At 43.9% G+C, this 24790-nt stretch overlaps 1 protein-coding gene across 7 annotated transcripts in view; it reads right to left on the minus strand.

The window, feature by feature from the left end:
* LOC118395356 (catenin alpha-2) overlaps window positions 1-24790 on the minus strand; it is a 697964-nt gene that overhangs the window by 546731 nt on the left and 126443 nt on the right. For 6 of the 7 annotated variants that reach the window (XM_052464403.1, XM_052464401.1, XM_052464402.1 and 3 more), the window contains one exon: window positions 7895-8090. In XM_052464403.1, the coding sequence (XP_052320363.1) occupies window positions 7895-8090 (196 nt within the window). Of the gene's footprint in view, window positions 1-7576; window positions 7674-7894; window positions 8091-14868; window positions 14910-24790 lie in introns of those variants that run through there. The other variant, XM_052464406.1, reaches the window with a different exon arrangement.

Consider the following 24790-nt stretch of genomic DNA (forward strand, 5'->3'; position numbering starts at 1 on the left):
CCCTTATTATTTACAAAATGATTCAAGCTCTGTCAAGATGTTAATGATCATGGCTAGGCAGAAATGTTCAAGTCTTGCCATAGATTTTCAAGAAGATGTAACTCAAAACTGTATTTTGGTCACTCAGGAACATTCACTATCTTCTTGGTAAGCAACTCCAGCGCAGATTTGTCTTCAGTCTGCTTTACACCAGTAACTGAGAGCTTAGCTCTATTCCAGTAACTGTACTTAGCTCTATTCCATGTCTTTTTATCCTACAAAACTCCCTAGACCTTGTCGATGACAAGCATACCCATAACATGATGCAGCCACCACCATGCTTGAAAATATGAAGAGTGGTACTCAGTGATGTGTTGTGTTGGATTTGCTCCAAACATAATGCCTTGTGGCAAACAGGTTGGATGTATTGGAATATTTGTATTCTATACATGCTTCCTTCATTTCACTCCGTCAATTAGGTTAGTATTGTGGGATAACTACAATGTTGTTGATCCATCCTCAGTTTTTTCCTATCACAGCCATCACAGCCAGTGACTAGGTGTATTGATACACAATTCAAAGTGTAATGAATTACTTCACCATGCTCAAATGGATATTCAATGCCTGCTACCAACAGGCTGTTCCCTTCTTTGCGAGACATTCCGTTCAGAAGGAAGACTGTATCTTTGAAGTGTCTGGGTGGTTTAATACGTAATCCACAGCATAATTATTCACTTGACAATGCTTGAAGAGAAATCCAATGGCTGATTTGTTATTGTTACCAATCTACCAATCACTGCCCATCTTTACGAGGATTCTTTATGAGGATTTCAAAAAGCTCCCTGGTCTTTGTAGTCGACAATCTTCCACTTTGACATTATGGAGTATTTTGCGTAGATTGCTGACTAAAAAAAATGACAATGAAATCCATTTGAATCCCACTTCGTAAAACACAATAAAATGGGAAGAACTCCAAGGGGTCTGAATACTTCGTGAAACACACACACACACACACACACACACACACACACACACACACACACACACACACACACACACACACACACACACACACACACACACACACACACACACACACACACACACACACACACACACACACTCTCTCTCTCTCTCTCTCTGGCTAGTCTGTCCTCTCCCTCTTTCCCTATGTCAGTGTTCCTTCAATTCCATTTCTCCATTTTCTCTTCTTCCACTCTCATCCTCATGCTCTTGTTCACACTCTTTCTCCCTCACCCATGGCTTAACTAGGGCACAAGTGGAAACTGATCAAAGCTCAGTGAGGAATTGCACGGCCCAGTGTGCCACTGATCCATTTCATGGACCTGGAATGGTGTCAAGTCTGTCTGCAGTGCACACTATGAAATGTGAGGAAACTGTAGATGTTGAGAGCCGGATGGATGATGAATATGTGTACAACAGCTGCCGGTGGGAAGCCCCCACTTCTCTTTCTGCTGATCTGAGTATTGAACATACAAGACGATAACAGAGAACTATTTGACGGGGCGTAGTGTTACACATTGGAGAACGGTGAGGGTTGTACCGAGCCACAGGCTTTCGGCGTGACCTGTTTACAAATGGCTGAATCACAGCCCTTCAACAGGCATCTATAGCCTATACGGTGTTCCGACACTGCGGAGGCGGCGGTGCTACCGACCACGGACAATCAAAGCATTAACGTTGCGTGACTGTGGAGTAAACATCTCGGGATCGTTACATTCTCCAAAGCCAGGGCCAAGACCCGAGCTTAATGGGTATCAATCAGAGGAACGTATCACACTTTCCTTCTCTTACACACACACCCATGGACACCCAGACACCCAGACACACACACCCACACCCACACACACACACACACACACACACTCTCCTCCTGCTTCTAATCCATCAATCAGAGGAACGTATCACACTTTCCTTCTCTTACACACACACACAGACACACACACACACACACACACACACACACACACACACACACACACACACACACACACACACACACACACACACACACACACACACACACACACACACACACACACACACACACACACACACACCACACACACTCTCCTCCTGCTTCTAATCCATCAAGAGAGAGGGAACGTTTGATCGCCCCATTACTCTGACCCGCCGAGCGCTTAACCACTGGGAAATGAGATTTTGGATCTCGGGATTCGGAAAACCAAACGACAATCCACGCTCGGTAAGACTTCCCCCTAAACTTTTAGCGTGGTTTAGAGGGTTTGTGTCTGCATATGACGAGTCCTCGTATTTCAATTCCAAACACATACATATACAGTATTCCCTGGGATAGAAAAGTTAGCAGTCATGCTAAGCCTGGGAAGTGTGTAATGGGGCCAGGGACGTGTGTGTGTGAAATGGATGGTTGGCTATAGAGGCGAGGCTACAACTAGGGTAGTGCATTTCCTTTGAATGTCCTGTTTATTCACTCCTGATTTCGGGAAATCTTTCAACAGGAATTTCTCCAAACCTGGGAAGTTTGGTGGAAGTTACAGGAATTTTGCAACCGATGGTCACGTGTAGAATCAGATTGGCATAGAACGGAGGGGGTTTAGACTGGCGTGAGCAAATCCAGCACCAGAGGGTGCAAGAGAAAATGACAAGATATATTGTTTTCAACTCTGGGCTTCAAACTCACTTTCAAATAACTCACTTTGACTCTTTGCTGTTTACTGTCTTTTGAATGGCAGATGAGGAAAATACCACTTTGTTTCAAGGGCACCAGGCCTTGAAACTTATTGGACCTGGCAGGGCCAAGTATTGAGCCAATTAAACCAATTAGGATCTTTCCCAACTGGCATCCTAGTCCCTATATAATGCACTACGTTCGACCAGGTACTCTCCTGGGTTTAGGAAGCATCCTCTTGAAGGTCAAATTACACAGCAGTTTGGTGTATTTCTATATAGGGACAGAGGTGGCACATGTTTCAGCTGAGGGGGCCAAGCCCCCTTTCGCCTCCAGGTTTTAACCGGGCCTGCAAGTAGAGCTGTTTTTATCAAGACACAAATATCTGGTGCTTTTTCTTTTGGTGAATAGGCACATACAGACACAGCTTGGCTACAATGTAACTGAGAAGCATATCGGTGCGCCCGCATATGGGGCTCAGCCAGGACGGTTGTAACTGTGAAGCATATCGGTGTGCCCGCATATGGGGCTCAGCCAGGACTGTTGTAACTGTGAAGCATATCGGTGCGCCCGCATATGGGGCTCAGCCAGGACTGTTGTAACTGCGAAGCATATCGGTGCGCCCGCATATGGGGCTCAGCCAGGACGGTTGTAACCGTGAAGCATTTCGGGGCACCTGCATATGGGGCTCAGCCAGGACTGTTGTAACTGAGGCATATCGGTCTGCCTGCATATGGGGCTCAGCCAGGATTGTTGTAACTGTGAAGCATATCGGTGCGCCCGCATATGGGGCTCAGCCAGGATTGTTGTAACTGTGAAGCATATCGGTGCGCCCGCATATGGGGCTCAGCCAGGACGGTTGTAACTGTGAAGCATATCGGTGTGCCCGCATATGGGGCTCAGCCAGGAAGGTTGTAACTGTGAAGCAAATCGGGGCGCCCGCATATGGGGCTCAGCCAGGACTGTTGTAACTGTGAAGCATATCGGTGCGCCTGCATATGGGGCTCAGCCAGGACTGTTGTAACTGTGAAGCATATCGGGCGCCTGCATATGGGGCTCAGCCAGGACTGTTGTAACTGTGAAGCATATCGGGGCGCCTGCATATGGGGCTCAGCCAGGACTGTTGTAACTGTGAAGCATATCGGTGTGCCTGCATATGGGGTTCAGCCAGGACTGTTGTAACTGTGAAGCATATCGGGGCGCCTGCATATGGGGCTCAGCCAGGACGGTTGTAACTGTGAAGCATATCGGGGCGCCTGCATATGGGGATCAGCCAGGACTGTTGTAACTGTGAAGCATATCGGGGCGCCTGCATATGGGGCTCAGCCAGGACTGTTGTAACTGCGAAGCATATCGGTGTGCCTGCATATGGGGCTCAGCCAGGACTGTTGTAACTGCGAAGCCTATCGGTGTGCCTGCATATGGGGTTCAGCCAGGACTGTTGTAACTGTGAAGCATATCGGGGCGCCTGCATATGGGGCTCAGCCAGGACTGTCATAGATTTCATTAATGTAATATGAGGCCTACTGATTATCTCTCACTATCTACTTGCAAGCTATTCATTGACAGCCAGCATGCTACCAGAGTCTGCACCACAGCGCAGGCTAATCCGACATGCCCGTGTTCATCAACGTTCTGTGAAATAAATCAATACATTTTCTCGTGATGCACGCAGCTCAAATTATATATACAGTGCCTTCAGAAAGTATTCACACCCCTTTACTTTTTCCACATTTGGTTGTGTTACAGCCTGAATTTAAAATGGATTAAATATTTGTAAAAATTGTCACTGGCCTACCGTAATGTTAAAGTGATTTAAAAAAAAAAAAAAAATGTTTACAAATTAATAAAAAATTAAAAACTTAAATGTCTTGAGTCAATAAGTATTCAACCCCTTTGTTATGGCAAGCCTAAATGAGTTCAGGAGTAAAAACTCGACTAATAAGTTGCATGGACTCACTTTCTGTGCAATAATAGTGTTTAACATGATTTGTGAAAGACTTCCTCATCTCCGTACATATCTGTAAGGTCCCTCAATCAAGCAGTACATTTCAAACACAGTTTCAACCACAAAGACCAGGGAGGTTTTCCAATGCCTCGCAAAGAAGGGCACGTATTGGTAGATGGGTAAAAAAAAAAAAAAATCAGACATTGAATATCCCTTTGAGCATAGTGAAGTTATTAATTACACTTTGGATGGTGTATCAATACACCCAGTCACTACAAATATACAGGCGTCCTTCCCAACTCAGTTGCTGGAGAAGAAAGAAACTGCTCAGGGATTACAACATGAGGCCAATCGTGACTTTAAAACAGTTACAGACTATAATGGCTGTGATTACAACATTGTAGTTACTCTATAATACTAACGTAATGGACAGAGTGAAAAGGAAGCCTGTACAGAATAAAAATATTCCAAAAACATGCACCCTTCTTTGTAACAAGGCACTCAAGTAACACTGCAAATATGTTGGAAAAGCAATTCAAGCAATTTTCCTGAATACAAATAGTCATGTTTGTGGCAAATCTAATACAACACATTACTGAGTACAGCTCTCTTTATTTTCCAAGCATAGTGGTGGCTGCATCCTGTTATGGGTATGCTTGTAATCGCAAAGGACTGGGGAGTTTTTCACAACAAAAATATAGTAAAACGAAAGTTAGAGAGTGTACCAATAGTAAAAAGCCCACACGGGGAATGTCCGCATTTAAATATTGTACTGGGAAAAGAAGGGAAGTGGACAAAGACGCAGGCTACTGTGCAACTCACTTTTCAGGTAGGATGCAATTTTTTAAACCTTAATACATTTTTTTGGGTATTCATAATAATTTGTTTTATCGTTGTTATCACAGTATACCATTGTTATTATTCTGGGCATATTTGTTACTCTAAACCCAGTTCTTTAAATATGCTAAATGTGTTTTGTTTTATTCTGTTGAGACATTTTTTAATTTAAATCTGTCTTTTTATTTGTGCGCGCCATATTTAGTTTAAGATGGGTTATATAAGTAGGCCTGTTGTAAAATACATGCAATTAGCATATTGCTGTAATTGGTTAGGTCCTTTCTTGTTAATTGCTGGACCTTTTGAGAAGGTACAAACCAGTTTGGAAGTGTTTTGTTTCATTCTGAGCCATTTTCTTTGGCCAAATCAAGTTCCAACTGTCATGGGTTTGCCACAATATAATATCCTGCTCGTATTTTCCCTATAAAAATGGGCTTGACTTACTTTTTATAGTACCCTAATAAAGTTTAGAAACTTTTGTGAAAGTTTGGTGTGGTGTGGTTATTAACCTATTATACTGCAGGCCTATGACATGAAGGTAGTACCCACCAGCACTCCAACTCACTCTGACAGTTGACCTTGAGGCGAGGAATAATGTTTCAGTCCTACCAAAGTTACTCCTATATTTTTACAATATAATACTCATCTTTCTAACAAAAATATTAACGAAGTAGCCTCCTTCGGTACACCTATATTTGTGTTGCAGATGCAGTAGGCAGTAGCCTACGTGACAAGGATAACTACATGTCTGTCGTAACATGGCGCCGGCATATCTCTCTATCTCCGGGGCTAGGCCTCAGCTTCTCATGCTTTACATGTATTTTTCTAAATATTCATATCATACAGTGGACACCTAATCCTACAGGTCTATGCATGCAATGCTCTGATGCATTTGGTGCTCAAATCTCTGACAGCTGAACCATGAGGTGGACAATTGTTGTTTGGGGAAAGTAAAAAGCAATAACACAATAGGCTATAACGTTTTGTAATTATTCACATCAAGACAAGGAATAGTGTTAGACTATAGGCTGTTTTTAAGGACACATAAACGTGGCTCATTTGGCCAACATCCATCGTTTATTGATGGTGCTGGCTGCGTGGGTGGATGCTCTAATGGGTTACGCACCCAAATTCATATGATTTAGGGCAGGGTACCGGGCAGAGGCCGGCTAGTGGGGACTATTTAACAGTCTGAAGGCCTGCTCCAATAGAAGAAGAGGATAGTGCCAACTTCCTGAAGAAGGGCCTCTGTCAAATGTAATGACAGTAAATAAACGAGTTCTGGAAAAACCTGACAGGCTTTAAAATGGAAAATGGAAAACGATATGTCAGCTTGTGTCCAGTGAGCCCATTAAAGAATGCAAATACTGTACTCTCCAAAATAGTCAAACACTTACGCTATTCTGTACCGACATTTTACTCAGCAACGGAATCTAGCCTAATCAATTTCCATGTTAAAAACAGAACACATGACTGATTAGCAGGGTCTGAGTTCAACACAACCCTTTCTCCTCCACAGCTTGATAGCCACCGCAGTAAATTGGCTACGATGACTGCACAAGAAAGCGAGATTGCAAAGTGCCTGCTTGAAGAGTGACGCGGTTTAACTGAATCCAGACATTGTTTGTTGGGCAGGTGTTCTAGATTGAAGAGAGGAAGAGGAGGGGAATTTTCATGCAGCGACAGAGAGTGAGAGAGACAGAGAGTGAGAGAGACAGAGAGTGAGAGAGACAGAGGGAGATCTCTGCCGATGCTGGTGCTTTTTCATTGAGGGCCCCTGCTGGGACCGACCTGGGCAATACACCAGAGCCAGACTAAGCTTTCAGCCTGGCAGACTCCATACAATGCTGAGGGTTTTAACATGGGCTTGGGGAGCTGTGTGGTGTAAGTGGTTTGTGTGTGTGTGTGTGTGCGTGCGTGCGTGTGTGAAAGGGCTTGTGTCTGAGAGAGCGTGTATGTGTATGTGGGTACGTGAGCGTGTGTGGATACGAGACAGTTGGAGCGTGATAAAGCAAGGTTTACAGACTGACAAGGTGACTTAAGGCTCAGAGCGAGAAAATATAATTGAAAAGTAGGACTCTTTTTAAGTTTGAAGGAAATAAAAGTACATACATGGGGGAATATTCAATCTGGGATACTACCTTTAAGTTCTCCAAGTTCCCCTTTCATGTGTTCTTCTGAAACATGCATGGGAAGCTCTCCAAAGGGGGTGGAAGCATCCAGGCGCCGTTCAAGCTCCTAATACATAATGTCACAGCAGTTCCGGATGGGAATCAGAATACACCCTGGGGTCTGGAGAGCTTGCTGTCACATTCCATGAACAGTATACACCAGAAAAGTATGGTATGGTATCCCTGTGAGTACATTGGACTCTCTTCACCTTGCTGTCCCATTTCATGGATTCAAATATCTCTAAACACAAGAGTACTACATGGTATGGTGTCCCTGTGCGGACATACCTTGCTTGCGGACGTCCTCCACGGCGAGGATGAGCTCCTCCTTGAGATCGTGGCTGTTCTTAGCGATCTGCTCGCCCTTCTCCAGGAAGTTCTGCGTGGCCTGCTCCACGGACAGGGCCAGCACGTGGGCCTTCTTGGAGCGCCCCTTCTTCTTACTGCTGGGCCCTTTGTTGCTGGTGTTCACCAGGGTGGTCACCTGACAGACGGAGAGGGAGAGGTTAGGACAGGAAGTGATGCTGTTATGTAGGAAGAACGAGACTTTGTTCTTTGTAAACGGCTCGGCTTTCTCAGGTACAACTCTACCATCCTCGCGTTCGTGATCTAGGAGAACAACAACTGTTCAGCCTAGCACATCTACGGTAAGTCAAAAGGAACTAAATAGATCCAAGAGGCTACATTGAGAAAATAACAGGTACCAAAAGGTTTGTATCAATGTTATAAAGCACTCTTATACAGCAATTGCTAGTTCAATGACCTGTCGGATATGTTGCTGACTGACCCCCCGAGGACACTCCAATGGCTGTCCTGGAGCATAAAACATTGAAAGACATCTCGTATAGTTTGATTGCATGTCATCACCTTTCATCCAGCCTATTCACACAACTAAAACACGTCTTCGTGAGCAGTTCAGGAGGCAAGCCATCATAAGTCATTGACAAAGCTAGAGTGTGCAGGAAATGCGACATGCCTTCAAATGGGGACTCCTGTTTCTTTGAGCAGAATGTATGTAAGGAAAAGGGGGACATTAACTTCTTATGGCTGAAGGCAGTATTGAGTAGCTTGGATGAATAAGGTGCCCAGAGTAAACTGCCTGCTACTCAGGCCCAGTTGCTAATATATGCATATTATTAGTAGATCTGGATAGAAAACACTGACATTTCTAAAACTGTTTGCATGATGTCTGTGAGTATAACAGAACTCATATGGCAGGCAAAAACCTGAGACAAAATCCAACCAGGAAGTGGGAAATCTGAGGTTTGTAGTTTTTCAAGTCATTGCCTATCAAATATACAGTGTCTATGGGATCATATTGCACTTCCTAAGGCTTCCACTAGATGTCAACAGTCTTTAGAACCTTGTTTGATGCTTCTACTGTGAGGAGGGGGGAATGAGTACTGAATGAGTCAGAGGTCTGCCAGAGTGCCATGAGCTGATCACGCTAGCTCTCGTGAGACTTGTCCGTGCCTCGTGAGTTTGGATTGTGTACTAAACGCGCGAACAAAAAGGAGGTATTTGGACATAATGGACTTTATCGAACAAATCAAACATTTATTGTGGAACTGGGATTCCTGGGAGTGCATTCTGATGAAGATCATCAAACGGAAGTGAATATTTATAATGCTATTTCTGACTTGTTGTCTGAGCGCTGTACTCAGAGTATTGCATGGTGGGCTTTTTGCAGACCTAACATAATCGTTTGGTGTGCTTTCATTGTAAAGCCTTTTTTAAAATCGGACACTGTGGCGGGATTAATAACACGTTTATCTTTTACAATGGTATAAAATACCTCTATGTTTGAGGAATTTTAATTATGAGATTTCTGTTTTGAATTTGGCGCCCTGCACTTTCACTGGCTCTTGTCATATCGATCCCGTTAGCGGGATATAAGCCATAAGAAGTTGTTTAAGGACACACACAAATACGCCAGTGTGTTAGAAGGGCCTTTTCATTGAAGGCCCCTGCTGGGACCAGCCTGTGCAATACACCAGAGTCAGACTAAGCTTCCAGCCTGGCAGACTCCATACCACGCTGAGGGTTTTAACATGGGCCTGGGGCGCCGTGTGGTGTGAGCGGTGTATGTGTGTGTGTGCGTGTGCGTGAGAGAGCGTGTGTGGATACAAGACAGTTGGAGCATGATAAAGCCAAGTTTACAGACTGGCAAGGTGACTTGAGAGAAAATATCATTGAAAAGTAGGACTCTTTAAGTTTGAAGGAAATAGAAGTACACACATGGGGGAATATTCAATCTGGGATACTACCTTCAAGTTCTCCAAGTTCCCCTTTCATGTGTTCTTCTGAAACATGCATGGGAAGCTCTCCAAAGGGGGTGGAAGCATCCAGGCGCCGTTCAAGCTCCTAATACATAATGTCACAGCAGTCAAAAAGTCATATTGCTAATTACAGAAAATTTACTTTGAGGTAGAGTCCCAAATGACATAGTCCTTATGTCTAAGCACTCTACTTTTGACCTAGTTAAGGAAAAACAGAAAACCTTATTGGACAGATTCAGGAAGCACCTCTCTGTTCTTCAGAAACTGTGTCGTCAATTAGACACACCGGACTTGGTTTTAATGGTTCCCCAACGTCAGTGGATGTTGGTTCTCAAACTGCTACTCTACCAGTATAGCCTACTGTACATCAGTTTGGAGTGAGACACATAGAGTATAGAAGAGAAAAGGCATCCTGAAGCACTAAATGAAACTAAGCTAAAGCACTAGAGGGAATGTCATTGTAAATGTGCTGCCGTCTGGGGCCTGTTTTGCCAAAATCAGCTTGGGGGTAAAACGAGGAACAGGACTCCAAATCAAATTGGACCCTCAAGTCTGGCTCCAGGAAAGCAGGAGGAGTGCCTACAAGGCAACGCTTCCACAAGTCCACTGAGAAGGGGTTGTGGGGGTGTTTCTAGCTTCCGGGATCTGCTTTTTGGTTTCGGTAATGGCCCCACGTTGCACAATTACCATGCCTAAATGGAGGCGTAATGAGCCGAGCTTCCCACACAGGGGGAGAGACAAGCTAACAGCCATCCAAGCGAACAGCTGTTGGGTGTCCCTATGCGTCAGCTAGCTTCTCAGAAGCTCCGAGAGCGTAGTGGGGCTCGCTGTGGTTAAGCTGGGCCTGGCTTTGCCTCGGGACAACACTGCATACAATTCTCAGCTGCCAAATACTGAAACACACCATTTATTTGAGAGATGCCTCCAGGTTGGATTCATGCACCAAAAACAAATGAGGGAAACTAGGTCACGAAACAACCTACATTTCAGCGATGAACTGAAATGAAGCCGCTGCTTTTAGTCTGCCATTGATATGCTGGAGGTAGAGGCCTACAGTATAGGTGTGGATGCAAGGACCGACCATCCATGAGATCACAATGATCCCTTTCTCCCTTGAAGCTGGAGGCCAGTTCACTTTTTTTTTACCAGTTTGAAGACAAAGTCTTGCAGACATAGTAACAACCAGGAATTGTCAGCCTCTTCTTACTTCTAAAGTTACTGTAAGATTCCTTTTAACTCTTAGAGTAATTTGACTCGACCAGTAACTTTTCTCTAGGTGTAAAATTACTCTAAATAGTAACTAAGACACAAGCTATGGTATTTGACGAGCATGAAGGCTACATTTAAATCACCCCGTGCGAAGCAGAGACAAGCCCACCCGAGCAAACCCGGGACTCCGAATAGCGCCTCGGGCGACATGATACATGATTGGTTCCTTGCTAATGATACATTGAGCTCCATTAAAGGAGTATGGGTAATTCCATTGTCTGTTGATAAATAGAGTCAAAGCAGAACACAAATGACCCTCGTGGCGGCGTCCTCGGTCTCTCTCTGCCAGTGTTGTTGAGGCAGAGAGACATATTCAGAGAGTTAGCTCATTATGTAGTAAGCAACATAGGGAGCAACATATTTCTGTTTCAAGTCATGCTGATTACAATGTAATACTTTACTCTTACTTAAACGTGTCGCGGAGCACTGGAGAGATGTCTCAGATGACAGCAGGACACACACAGACACGCACACACAAAACGACAGAATGACTCAGTGTGTGACTGCATTAGTACCCTGCCATTCTCTCAGCTGTGGGTTACATGTTGCAGTGTAAATGATGAAAGGAACATGGTGAACTCTGGAGGGGGTGCCGAACCAGCAGTCATGCACACACACACACACGTATAACCCAAACCCCGGCTCACTAAGCAAGAGAATGGCGAGCGTCAACTTGAGAAATGCACATTGAAAGATTTGTGAGGGAAGCGACAGTATGATAAGAGAGCTGGTAGCATCTTAATCTGAAACTACAGATGTAGTTGGCCTGTCGCTGCAAAAATAATCCCGCGGCAACAGGATTTGACCGTTTAGTCCGTAAGGCTGCGTGATTGGTGGTTAGGCTATTTAACTGGTCAAAATAAGGTGAGATGAAAAGTGGAATACTGTTAATATAACCGCGTTTTTAGTGACTCGCAAAGCTCAACTGCATTTCCTCTGGCGCAGAAAAATGCTCAGGAACAAACGAGTGATCAAATGAAGGTCCTAAATCTGTATGTTCCATGCAATTGCAGGGTCAGTCAGTGACCACTTATCCATTGTATCAGGGCCCCCTCCAAGAAAAGAAGGAGACAGATAGTGATGACGTAATGCATCTGCTGGCCAATACATCTATATGAGTCACGAAACAATGTGAAGGTATATGGTGGCCTTTTGCTGAAGTCGTCTTACTGCCACCTTCTACATTTCGGAGGGACATAAGAACATGTGCGTGTGTGTTTGTGTTCATGCTAGCGTGCATGCGGGTGGATGTGTACCAGTGGAGGCTCCTCAGGGGAGGAAGGGGAATTTGCAAAAATGTAAAATAGTAAAACATTGAAAAAGTTTTCCTTTTTAGATAAAACTATACTAAATATATTCACGTCACCAAATAATTGATTAAAACACACTGTTTTGCAATGAAGGTCTATAGTAGCCTCAACAGCACTCTGTAGGGTAGCACCATGGTGTAGCTGGAGGACAGCTAGTTTCTGTCCTCCTCTGGGTACATTGACTTCAATACGAAACCTAAGAGACTCTTGGTTCTCACCCCCTTCCATAGACTTACACAGTAATTATGACTACTTCCAGGGAACGTCCTACAACCTATCAGAGCTCTTGCAGCATGAACTGACATCTTGTCCACCCAATCAAAGTATCAGAGAATGAATCTCTATAGATGTAGATACAGATATAGATGTATTGGCCATTCTGTACAGCACTTTGAGATATCAGCTGATGTAAGAAGGGCTTTATAAATACATTTGACTTGATTCTAGTACTGAAACCATAAGCAAACAGCTAGCTAGCATCGCCTGGTCACATAAAGCTGATGTGTTGTTCATTGAAGTCCACAAATGAAGGGAAAAGGTGAGCGGAGGAGAGTGCATAGAGGCTAGAATGAATACAACGTGGCTGCTATGAAAATGACCTGTGTTTATGCGTGATCAAGGGTGTATTCATTCTGCCGATTCTGTTGAAAAACATTTTTTTTTAAACGGAAGCAAACAAAACAGGGACAACAAATACCTGAACTCGTCCTAAAGAAACTGTTTGGATTAATGACCAGCTAGATGCAGGCAAGAGTGTGCAAGGCGCTATTGCATGTGTCACTGTCTGTCCATGTGTCACTGTCTGTCACCTTAAAATGTTATCTCGGCCAGTGAGCGTCTCCATTGTAAACTTTCATTCCTAGGCTAGGTTGTAGCAACCTCATGATGGGTAAAAGGAAAATTCCATTATCAGGTAGTAGCCTAAACCTATCCATGTTACATTGAACTGGGTGAAAGGAATGTGAACGACAGCCAGCCAATATGCTGTAATAGTATTAAGGCCGTGCTCATGAAAAGGTATTATTGTCCTCCCTCATCCTAAACGGCACTGACCGCCACTGGTGGATGTGGGTGTGTGGGTGTGTGCTCACGTGTCCATGTGTCAGTGTGTGTTATGCATAGAAGCAAAAGACGGAGCGTGTTTAAGTGCGTTTAAAATAGGCTGTGTTTAAATGTGGATGAGGGCGGATTCATTTGTTCCAGCCTTCTTCCGTGCTGAGAGTGTACTGTGGTTCGCATGAATTATACGTCCAGCTTTTAGAACTCACAGTTCCCTAATAGAGACCTCCATCCATTACTCATGGGGAAGCTCTACTTCTATACGGTAGCTACACATACGGTTTTATATTTATATATATATCACTGCTCGCAACGGTAATGAATAAAAGAACACGTAACGAAGGGCAAACGAATGAATCCAATCCCAGCCAAATCAGCTCCCTGTGTTCCCTTGATGAGGCAGCAAGAATCGCTGTTTAACCCTGAGATATAGACGAGGTGATGGAACAAATCCATATCTCCGTCCCTGACGGCTTCCTTTCGCTGCCCCCCCCCCCCCAAAGAAACCTATTAATGCAAAGAAACAAGGCAGGGAAAAAATTGGAAGGGAACTCAGAAGGTAAAGAAACTCAATAAAGACGTATAAAATGAATAGTCCGACAATAAAACTGCGCGTCTGCAGTAACCGTACATATTTCGATTGGCTTGGGAGATTAACAGGAAGGGTATCTGGGTTAGGCCTTGGCACATTAAAAACAACATCATGTTTATGGTTGCAGGATTTCCACCAGGGCAGGGCGATACGGGCTAAAAATCATATCTACATTTTTTGAAACTTCTGGGAGATTCACAATATATATCTTGATTTCAACAACAACAAAAAATCTCAAATGAGCTTTGCAATTAAAAGTAAAATACATTGCATTTCAAACAGTCAGCAATAATCTAATGAAATCAGGGTGTGTCAAATTAGGCTAAATACAGTATAAACCCCACTAATAATTACATTATTTCATCAAAATAGTTTAACCTGTTTTTTTTGTTGCAATAATCACTGATCTGGCTTTGAAGTCTGTCTATGAAAATGCCCTTTTTGATAACAAATTTAACCAGAACGGTGCAAATGCACATTCCCTAATAATGACTAACCTCAAACATCTTGTACTCTAATAATCTCCACCCGGCACAGCCAGAAGAGGACTGGCAACTTGTCAGAACCTGGTTCATTCTTAGGTTTCTTCCTAGGTTCCTGCCTTTCTAGAGAGCTTCTACATCTGCATTGCTTGCTGTTTGGGGTTTCAGGCTTGGTTTCTGTATATGTAACAGCTCTTGTCAAAAGGGGTGGACCAAAGTGCAGCGTGGAAATTGTTGATGATTTAAAAAAATTCTAAATATTAACACTCACACAAAATAACCAAAGTGAAAACGAAAGCACGCAGTTCTGTCAGGTACAGACAGAAAACAAGATCCCACAAAACGCAAAAGGAAAAGGAAAACTTATATATGATGCCCAATCAGAGACAACGACAGACAGCTGCCTCTGATTGGGAACCACACTCGGCCAAAAACAAAGAAATAGAAAACATGGACTTTCCCACCCGAGTCACATCCTGACCTAACCAAACACAGAGAATAATAGGGATCTCTAATGTCAGGCTGTGACAGTACAGCACTTTGTGACATCTGCTGATGTAAAAAGGGCTTCATAAATACATTTGATTGATTGATTGATTCTTGTAGCAGGTACAGTTGAATTCGGGAGGTTACATACACTTAGGTTGGAGTCATTAAAACTCGTTTTTCAACCACTCCACAAATGTCTTGTTAACAAACTATAGTTTTGGTAAGTCGGTTAGGACATCTACTTTGTGCATGACACAAGTACTTTCTCCAACAATTGTTCACAGATTATTTCACTTATAATTCACTGTAATTCCAGTGGGTCAGCAGTTTTACATACACTAAGTTGACTGTGCCTGTGTACCTGTGAATGTTATTCAAGGCCTACCTTCAAACTCAGTCTTTGCTTGACATCACAGGAAAATCAAAAGAAATCAGCCAAGACCTCAGAAAAAAAACTCCACTAGTCTGGTTCATCCTAGGGAGCAATTTCCAAATGCCTGAAGGTACCACATTCTTCTGTATAAACAATAGTACACAAGTATAAACACCATGGGACCACGCAGCCGTTATACCACTGAGGAAGGAGACACGTTCTGTCTCCTAGAGATGTACGTACTTTGGTGCGAAAAGTGCATATCAATCCCAGAACAACAGCAAAGCACCAAATTACCTTGTAAAGATGCTGAAAGAAACCGGTACAAAAGTATCGATTTCACAGTAAAACGAGTCCTGTATCAACATAACCTGAAAGGAAGAAGCCACAGCTCCAAAACCGCCATAAAACAGCCAGACTACGGTTTGCAACTGCACATGGGGACAAAGATCATACTTTTTGTAGAAATGGCCTCTGGTCTGATGAAACAAAAATAGAACTGTTTGGTCATAATGACCATCGTTATGTTTGGAGGAAAAAGGGGGAGGCTTGCAAGCCGAAGAACACCACCCCAACCCCGTGAAGCACAATTCACTGCAGGATGGACTGGTGCACTTCACAAAATAGATGGCATCGTGAGGATGGAAAATTATGTGGATATATTGAAGCAACATCTCAAGACATCTGTCAGGAAGTTAAAGCTTGGTCGCAAATGGGTCTTCCGAATGGACAATGACTCCATGCATACTTCCAAAGTTGTGGCAAAATGACACACAGCCCTCACCTCAATCCTATAGAAAATGTGTGGGCAGAACGGAAAAAGCGTGTGTGAGCAAGGAGACTTACAAACCTGATTCGGTTACACCAGCTCTGTCAGGAGGAATGGGATGAAATTCACCAATCTTATTGTGGGAATCTTGTGGAAGGCTACCCTAAACATTTGACCCAAGTTAAACCATTTAAAGGCAATGCTACCAAATACTAATTGAGTGTATGTAAACTTCTGACCCACTGGGAATGTGATGAAAGAAATAAAAGCTGAAATAAATCATTCTCTCTACTATTATTCTGACATTTCACATTCTTCAAATAAAGTGGTGATCCTAACTGACCTAAGACAGGGAATCTTTAATAGGATTAAATGTCAGGAATTGTGAAAAACGGAGTATGTATTTGGCTAAGGTGTATGTAAACTTCCGACTTCAACTGTATTATAGAATTTAAACACAGGTCTCATAAATAATCTCTCAAGCACAAGCCCTCGTGCTAGTAAGCAGCCAGCTAATATTTATGTTTCAAGTTTAGCCAACTTGGATCTATTTGCTAGCAACGAGGTTGAAAAGTTCTGAACACGTTCTTCAAAGCCTGTCCACTTTGTTCAGATGCTGAAATCAAGTGGCCTACTTTACTTCTCAGAATGAGACTTGAGTTGCCAATTCCTTGTATAATTGTGTTTTATGCCGATTGCGCATTTATAAAACACAGTCTAGACTGCTAGTACAACAGTCTTTGACTAAAATGCCTTGTTTTGGTTTTACTGTAATTAAACGGTGATGCTGTAGCAATCAGCTTAATGAGGGTGTATCGAGTAAGACATGACCGTCCGTGGTGAAGGGCCTCATGGGCAAGCTCCATCAGGGATGACCACGGGATGCCTCAACCCTGGAATCCATGTGTGTCAAATCAATAGAACAGACATTACCATAACTACTACACTACACTCAGACCTTCACTGCTCCTCAGTGATCCTCAGTGATCCTCATATTAAATACAGTAGAAAGGCACTCTGTTTCCAGCAATATCTCAGCAAATAGACAAGAAGGCAGTAAGGCTGTACGGCCATAGAGATAATACACTGAACAAAAATATAAACACAACATGCAACAATTTCTGAAATGTTTACGGAGTTAGAGTTCATATTAGGAAATAATTCAACTGGGCCCACCCACTCGGCAGCCAGGCTGTGGAGGTCCTGGGCTGGCGAGGGTACGTGTGGTGTGTGGTTGTGAGGCTAGCTGAACATACTGCCAAATTCTTGACATGCCAAACCTGTCAGGTGGATGGATTATTTTGGAGAAATGCTCATTAACAGGGTTGTAAAAAAAAATGTGTGCACATGATTTGAGAGAAATAAGCTTTTTGTGCGTATGGGACATTTCTTTGATTTTTGTATTTCAGCTCATGAAACACTCGGACCAACAAAAAAAAACAACGTTTCTGGAAGTATATCAGCTAGCTGGTGTGTTCTGCCGGCTGTCCACGACGGCACATTTAACCATCCGCCAGACGGCGACCTCATTTCGACTGTCAACATAATGCGTCGAACGGTGCCGTTTCACACCGATGAGACAAGACGTGGACATCAGATTTAGCAAACAGTCCCGCAGGAACAAGCATTGCTGAGCAAGACAATTGTTTGCTCTTTCTCTTGTTCTCACTAAAGCTGAGGGACATTTCATTTCATGCCCCTTAGACAACGCAGCCTTTCCCAGCAGCCCTCAGAGGCATCCCGGGCTGACTCGCTGTCACTTCAGACTTTAGGCTGCGACTCAACTTGCTCACCCCATTCCCTATATAGTGCACTGCTTTTGGCCAGGGACCACAGGGCTATAAGGTCTGCGCCCCGATGGACACTGGTCAAAAGTAGTGCACTGTATAGGGAATAGGGTGCCATTTGGAATACAGGCGTTGATTTCCTGACGCCTGTGTCCTGTTCTGCGGCACAAGGACTTCTGTAATTTCATGAAGCCATGCTTAGGAAAGGGGCTGTTACACAGCCTGCCCAACAGGATAACAAGTAGCTGTGCTTTCTAAATGCTAAATCTCTCAACCCAGATGTTTGCCAACAAATTCCCCACACACTGCAAACGCACACACATAAACAGAAGGACATGTGAGCAGACTTGGAGCCACAACAGGAGGGCCCAATTATGTGCCCATAAAGATGCCCGGGACTGGCGGTAGCCAACACCAACCAGCTGCTGCCAGCTTCTCACAGGAGACAAAGGCTTCTACTACTACAGAGGGATGTGCATGTGTGTGTATGTTAGTGTGCCAGTGGAGGGGGGCATTGTAAATACAACCCATATTTCTGTTTATTGATTTTCCCCTTTGCACTTTAACTATTTGCACATCGTTACACCACTTTATAAAGACATTATGTGACATTTGAAATGGCTTTATTCTTTTGGAACTACTGTGAGTGTAATGTTTACTGTTCATTTTGTTTATTATCTACCTCACTTGCTTTGGCAATGTTATCAAATGTTTCCCCTGCCAATAAAGCCCTTCAATTGAATTGAACTGAGAGAGGGGGGAGAAAGAGACAGACGCCCCTCCAATTCAGCGTTGTTTTTTTGTTGAAGAGATAAACATTGCCAAAGCAACACGTGGCTGTACCGTAATGTACCAAATGTAATGTACCAAACGGCCCCAGTCCCTTTCAGAACAAACACAAGAGAAAACACATCCGTAATGTACCAAACGGCCCCAGTCCCTTTCAGAACAAACACAAGAGAACACACATCCGTAATGTACCAAACGGCCCCAGTCCCTTTCAGAACAAACACAAGAGAACACACATCCATAATGTACCAAACGGCCCCAGTCCCTTTCAGAACAAACACAAGAGAACACACATCCGTAATGTACCAAACGGCCCCAGTCCCTTTCAGAACAAACACAAGAGAACACACATCCGTAATGTACCAAACGGCCCCAGTCCCTTTCAGAACAAACACAAGAGAACACACATCCGTAATGTACCAAACGGCCCCAGTCCCTTTCAGAACAAACACAAGAGAACACACATCCGTAATGTACAGAACAAAACAAGAGGCCCCAGTCCCTTTCAGAACAAACACAAGAGAACACACATCCGTAATGTACCAAACGGCCCCAGTCCCTTTCAGAACAAACACAAGAGAACACACATCCGTAATGTACCAAACGGCCCCAGTCCCTTTCAGAACAAACACAAGAGAACACACATCCGTAATGTACCAAACGGCCCCAGTCCCTTTCAGAACAAACACAAGAGAACACACATCCATAATGTACCAAACGGCCCCAGTCCCTTTCAGAACAAACACAAGAGAACACACATCCGTAATATACCAAACGGCCCCAGTCCCTTTCAGAACAAACACAAGAGAACACACATCCGTAATGTACCAAACGGCCCCAGTCCCTTTCAGACATGGGTTATAGCAGACCTAGGTTCAGATTCTAGGCAAAATCATTTTACAGTGAGCTCAAAAAGTATTGGGACAGTGAAACATGTTGTTGTTGTTTTGTCTCTGTACTCCAGTACTTTGTATTTGAAATGATACAATGACCATGAGGTTAAAGTGCAGACGGTCAGCTTTAATTTGAGGGTATTTCGATCCATATCAGGTGAACAGTTTAGAAATTACACCACTTTTTGTACATAGTCCACATAAATACTACACTTGCTTTTCTAAAGTCTACTAACCTTGACAGCAGGCATGCCAGCTAAGATAGTTAGACAAGCTGGCTACTCTAAGCTCAAATGGCGTCTTGGTAGCTAGTTCGGAGGTTTGGGGATTGGGACTGTTGGATTATAGCTTGAAATCAATACATTCTAGTAAGGTAACAGGAATAAGTATTGAATAAGTAGCCAAATACATTTACACTTTCACCATTCCTGACATTTAATCCAAGTCAAAACTCTTTGTTTTAGGTCAGTTAGGATCACCGTTTTATTTTAAGAATGTGACATTTCAGAATATTAGTAGAGAGAATTATTTATTTCAGCTTTAATTTCTTTCAGCCCATTCCCAGTGGGTCAGAAGTTAACGTACACTCAATTAGTATTTGGTAGCATTGCCTTTAAAAGTGTTTAACTTGGGTCAAACGTTTCGGGTAGCCTCCCACAAGTTTCCCACAATAAGATGGATGAATTTCGGCCCCTTCCTCCTGACAGAGCTGGAAGTGCTCACTGCCCAATGCCGAGCTGGACCAGCACAACACCTGCTCAGACACCTGGAGGTAGAGATGCAGCAGTAGAGTATCATTTAATCAGGGTTACATCAGGGTTATATCAGGTTACTGTACCGTTAAGGTATTCACCATCACATCACTGAATAAATAGAGATGGTAAGCAGTAAAAGCAATCTTTTAAATGGGTGATCTACATCTGATTATGCTGCAGTGGTGTTGTTAGGCTAACCTTTACTCTCTCTCTGTCTCTCTCTTTTATTGCAGATCAATAACATTAAATGCCATGCAGCGACTCCTCTCCAGACCACTGGTCAATGGACCCTAAATACTTATTGTACTGTGCAGATGTTTAATTTTCCGCTTGCAGAACTCCAAGCTTACACGCACACACACTTCCCAATGTCCGCCCAGCAGAAATGCTCCTGCTGCCATCGGTTGTACCGCTGTGTGTGCGCGCGTGTAATGTAGAGAGGCGGTGACGGGAGACAGGGTATGCACCCTGAAGCACTGCTAGCAGTGGGACATTGCAGTCAGCGTTAATAAAAGTGTCTAGGGGGACAAGCCCCTTACTATCCCACACAGACACATTCTCTCAAACACACGGCCACGCCACATGCTTCCTGTCAGATACAGATGATGTTTAACCCTGAGCAGTGTGCATTGCCATCCTTGCTGAATAATGCAGCAGGACATTTAAGCTCCTGTGTAAAGGGCATTGTGTGGGTAAAGCTCAGGGGAGCGAGAGAGAGAGAAGGGGGTAGAGAGAGAGAGAGAGGGAGAGAGGGGAGTGGTACAGCTAGAGAGGTACAACTCGAGAGAGGTACAACTCGAGAGAGGTACAGCTAGAGAGAGGTACAGCTAGAGAGAGGTACAGCTAGAGAGAGGTACAGCTAGAGAGAGGTACAGCTAGAGAGGTACAACTAGAGAGAGGTACAACTAGAGAGAGGTACAGCTAGAGAGAGGTACAGCTAGAGCGGTACAGCTAGAGAGGTACAACTAGAGAGAGGTACAGCTAGAGAGAGGTACAGCTAGAGAGAGATATAGTTAGAGAGAGGTACAGCTAGAGAGAGGTACAGCTAGAGAGAGGTACAGCTAGAGAGAGGTATAACTAGAGAGGTACAGCTAGAGAGAGGTACAGCTAGAGAGAGGTACAGCTAGAGAGGTACAGCTAGAGAGAGGTACAGCTAGATAGAGGTATAGTTAGAGAGAGGTATAGTTAGAGGTACAGCTAGAGAGAGGTTGTAGTTAGAGAGAGGTACAGCTATAGAGAGGTACAAATAGAGAGGTACAGCTAGAGAGGTACAACTAGAGAGAGGTACAACTAGAGAGAGGTACAACTAGAGAGAGGTACAGCTAGAGAGGTACAACTAGAGAGAGGTACAACTAGAGAAAGGTACAACTAGAGAAAGGTACAGCTAGAGAGGTACAGCTTGAGAGGTACAACTAGAGAGAGGTACAACTAGAGAAAGGTACAGCTAGAGAGGTACAGCTTGAGAGGTACAACTAGAGAGAGGTACAACTAGAGAGAGGTACAACTAGAGAGAGGTACAACTAGAGAAAGGTACAGCTAGAGAGGTACAGCTTGAGAGGTACAACTAGAGAGAGGTACAACTAGAGAAAGGTACAGCTAGAGAGGTACAGCTTGAGAGGTACAACTAGAGAGAGGTACAACTAGAGAAAGGTACAGCTAGAGAGGTACAGCTTGAGAGGTACAACTAGAGAGAGGTACAACTAGAGAGAGGTACAACTAGAGAGAGGTACAACTAGAAAAAGGTACAACTAGAGAGGTACAGCTTGAGAGAGGTACAACTAGAGAGAGGTACAGCTAGAGAGAGGTACAGCTAGAGAGAGGTACAACTAGAGAGGTACAACTAGAGAGAGGTACAACTAGAGAGAGGTACAACTAGAGAGGTACAACTAGAGAGGTACAACTAGAGAGAGGTACAGCTAGAGAGAGGTACAGCTAGAGAGGTACAACTAGAGAGGTACAACTAGAGAGAGGTACAGCTAGAGAGGTACAACTAGAGGTACAACTAGAGAGGTACAGCTAGAGAGAGGTACAGCTAGAGAGAGATATAGTTAGAGAGAGGTATAGTTAGAGAGGTATAGTTAGAGAGAGGTACAGCTAGAGAGAGGTATAACTAGAGAGAGGTATAGTTAGAGAGAGGTACAGCTAGAGAGAGGTACAACTAGAGAGAGGTACAGCTAGAGAGAGGTACAGCTAGAGAGAGGTACAACTAGAGAGGTACAACTAGAGAGAGGTACAACTAGAGAGGTACAACTAGAGAGGTACAACTAGAGAGAGGTACAACTAGAGAGAGGTACAACTAGAGAAAGGTACAACTAGAGAAAGGTACAACTAGAGAGGTACAACTAGAGAGAGGTAAAACTAGAGAGAGGTACAACTAGAGAGAGGTACAACTAGAGAGAGGTACAACTAGAGAGAGGTACAACTAGAGAGAGGTACAGCTAGAGAGAGGTACAGCTAGAGAGAGGTACAGCTAGAGAGGTACAACTAGAGAGGTACAACTAGAGAGAGGTACAGCTAGAGAGGTACAACTAGAGAGGTACAACTAGAGAGAGGTACAGCTAGAGAGAGGTACAGCTAGAGAGGTAAAACTAGAGAGGTACAACTAGAGAGAGGTACAGCTAGAGGGAGGTACAGCTAGAGCGGTACAACTAGAGAGGTACAACTAGAGAGAGGTACAGCTAGAGAGGTACAACTAGAGAGGTACAACTAGAGAGAGGTACAGCTAGAGAGGTACAGCTAGAGAGAGGTACAGCTAGAGAGAGATATAGTTAGAGAGAGGTATAGTTAGAGAGAGGTACAGCTAGAGAGAGGTATAGTTAGAGAGGTACAGCTATAGAGAGGTACAGCTAGAGAGGTACAGCTAGAGAGAGGTACAGCTAGAGAGGTACAGCTAGAGAGGTACAGCTAGAGAGGTACAGCTAGAGAGAGGTACAGCTAGAGAGAGGTATAGTTAGAGAGAGGTATAGTTAGAGAGAGGTATAGTTAGAGGTACAGCTAGAGAGAGGTACAGCTAGAGAGAGGTACAGCTAGAGAGGTACAACTAGAGAGAGGTACAACTAGAGAGAGGTACAACTAGAGAGGTACAACTAGAGAGGTACAACTAGAGAGGTACAGCTAGAGAGAGGTACAACTAGAGAGAGGTACAACTAGAGAGGTACAGCTAGAGAGAGGTACAACTAGAGAGGTACAACTAGAGAGAGGTACAACTAGAGAGGTACAACTAGAGAGGTACAACTAGAGAGGTACAACTAGAGAGAGGTACAACTAGAGAAAGGTACAACTAGAGAAAGGTACAACTAGAGAAAGGTACAACTAGAGAGGTACAACTAGAGAGAGGTAAAACTAGAGAGAGGTACAACTAGAGAGAGGTACAACTAGAGAGAGGTACAGCTAGAGAGGTACAGCTAGAGAGAGGTACAGCTAGAGAGGTACAACTAGAGAGGTACAACTAGAGAAAGGTACAACTAGAGAGAGGTACAACTAGAGAAAGGTACAACTAGAGAGAGGTACAGCTAGAGAGAGGTACAGCTAGAGAGGTAAAACTAGAGAGGTACAACTAGAGAGAGGTACAGCTAGAGGGAGGTACAGCTAGAGCGGTACAACTAGAGAGGTACAACTAGAGAGAGGTACAGCTAGAGAGGTACAACTAGAGAGGTACAACTAGAGAGAGGTACAGCTAGAGAGGTACAGCTAGAGAGAGGTACAGCTAGAGAGAGATATAGTTAGAGAGAGGTATAGTTAGAGAGAGGTACAGCTAGAGAGAGGTATAGTTAGAGAGAGGTACAGCTATAGAGAGGTATAACTAGAGAGGTACAGCTAGATAGGTACAGCTAGAGAGAGGTACAGCTAGAGAGGTACAGCTAGAGAGAGGTACAGCTAGAGAGGTACAGCTAGAGAGGTACAGCTAGAGAGAGGTACAGCTAGAGAGAGGTATAGTTAGAGAGAGGTATAGTTAGAGGTACAGCTAGAGAGAGGTTGTAGTTAGAGAGAGGTACAGCTATAGAGAGGTACAACTAGGCCCCTTCCTCCTGACAGAGCTGGAAGTGCTCACTGCCCAATGCCGAGCTGGACCAGCACAACACCTGCTCAGACACCTGGAGGTAGAGATGCAGCAGTAGAGTATCATTTAATCAGGGTTACATCAGGGTTATATCAGGTTACTGTACCGTTAAGGTATTCACCATCACATCACTGAATAAATAGAGATGGTAAGCAGTAAAAGCAATCTTTTAAATGGGTGATCTACATCTGATTATGCTGCAGTGGTGTTGTTAGGCTAACCTTTAACTAACTAGAGAAAGGTACAGCTAGAGAGGTACAACTAGAGAGAGGTACAAC

This window comes from Oncorhynchus keta, chromosome 16, assembly GCF_023373465.1.
Source record: "Oncorhynchus keta strain PuntledgeMale-10-30-2019 chromosome 16, Oket_V2, whole genome shotgun sequence".
In the NCBI taxonomy this organism is placed as follows: domain Eukaryota; kingdom Metazoa; phylum Chordata; class Actinopteri; order Salmoniformes; family Salmonidae; genus Oncorhynchus; species Oncorhynchus keta.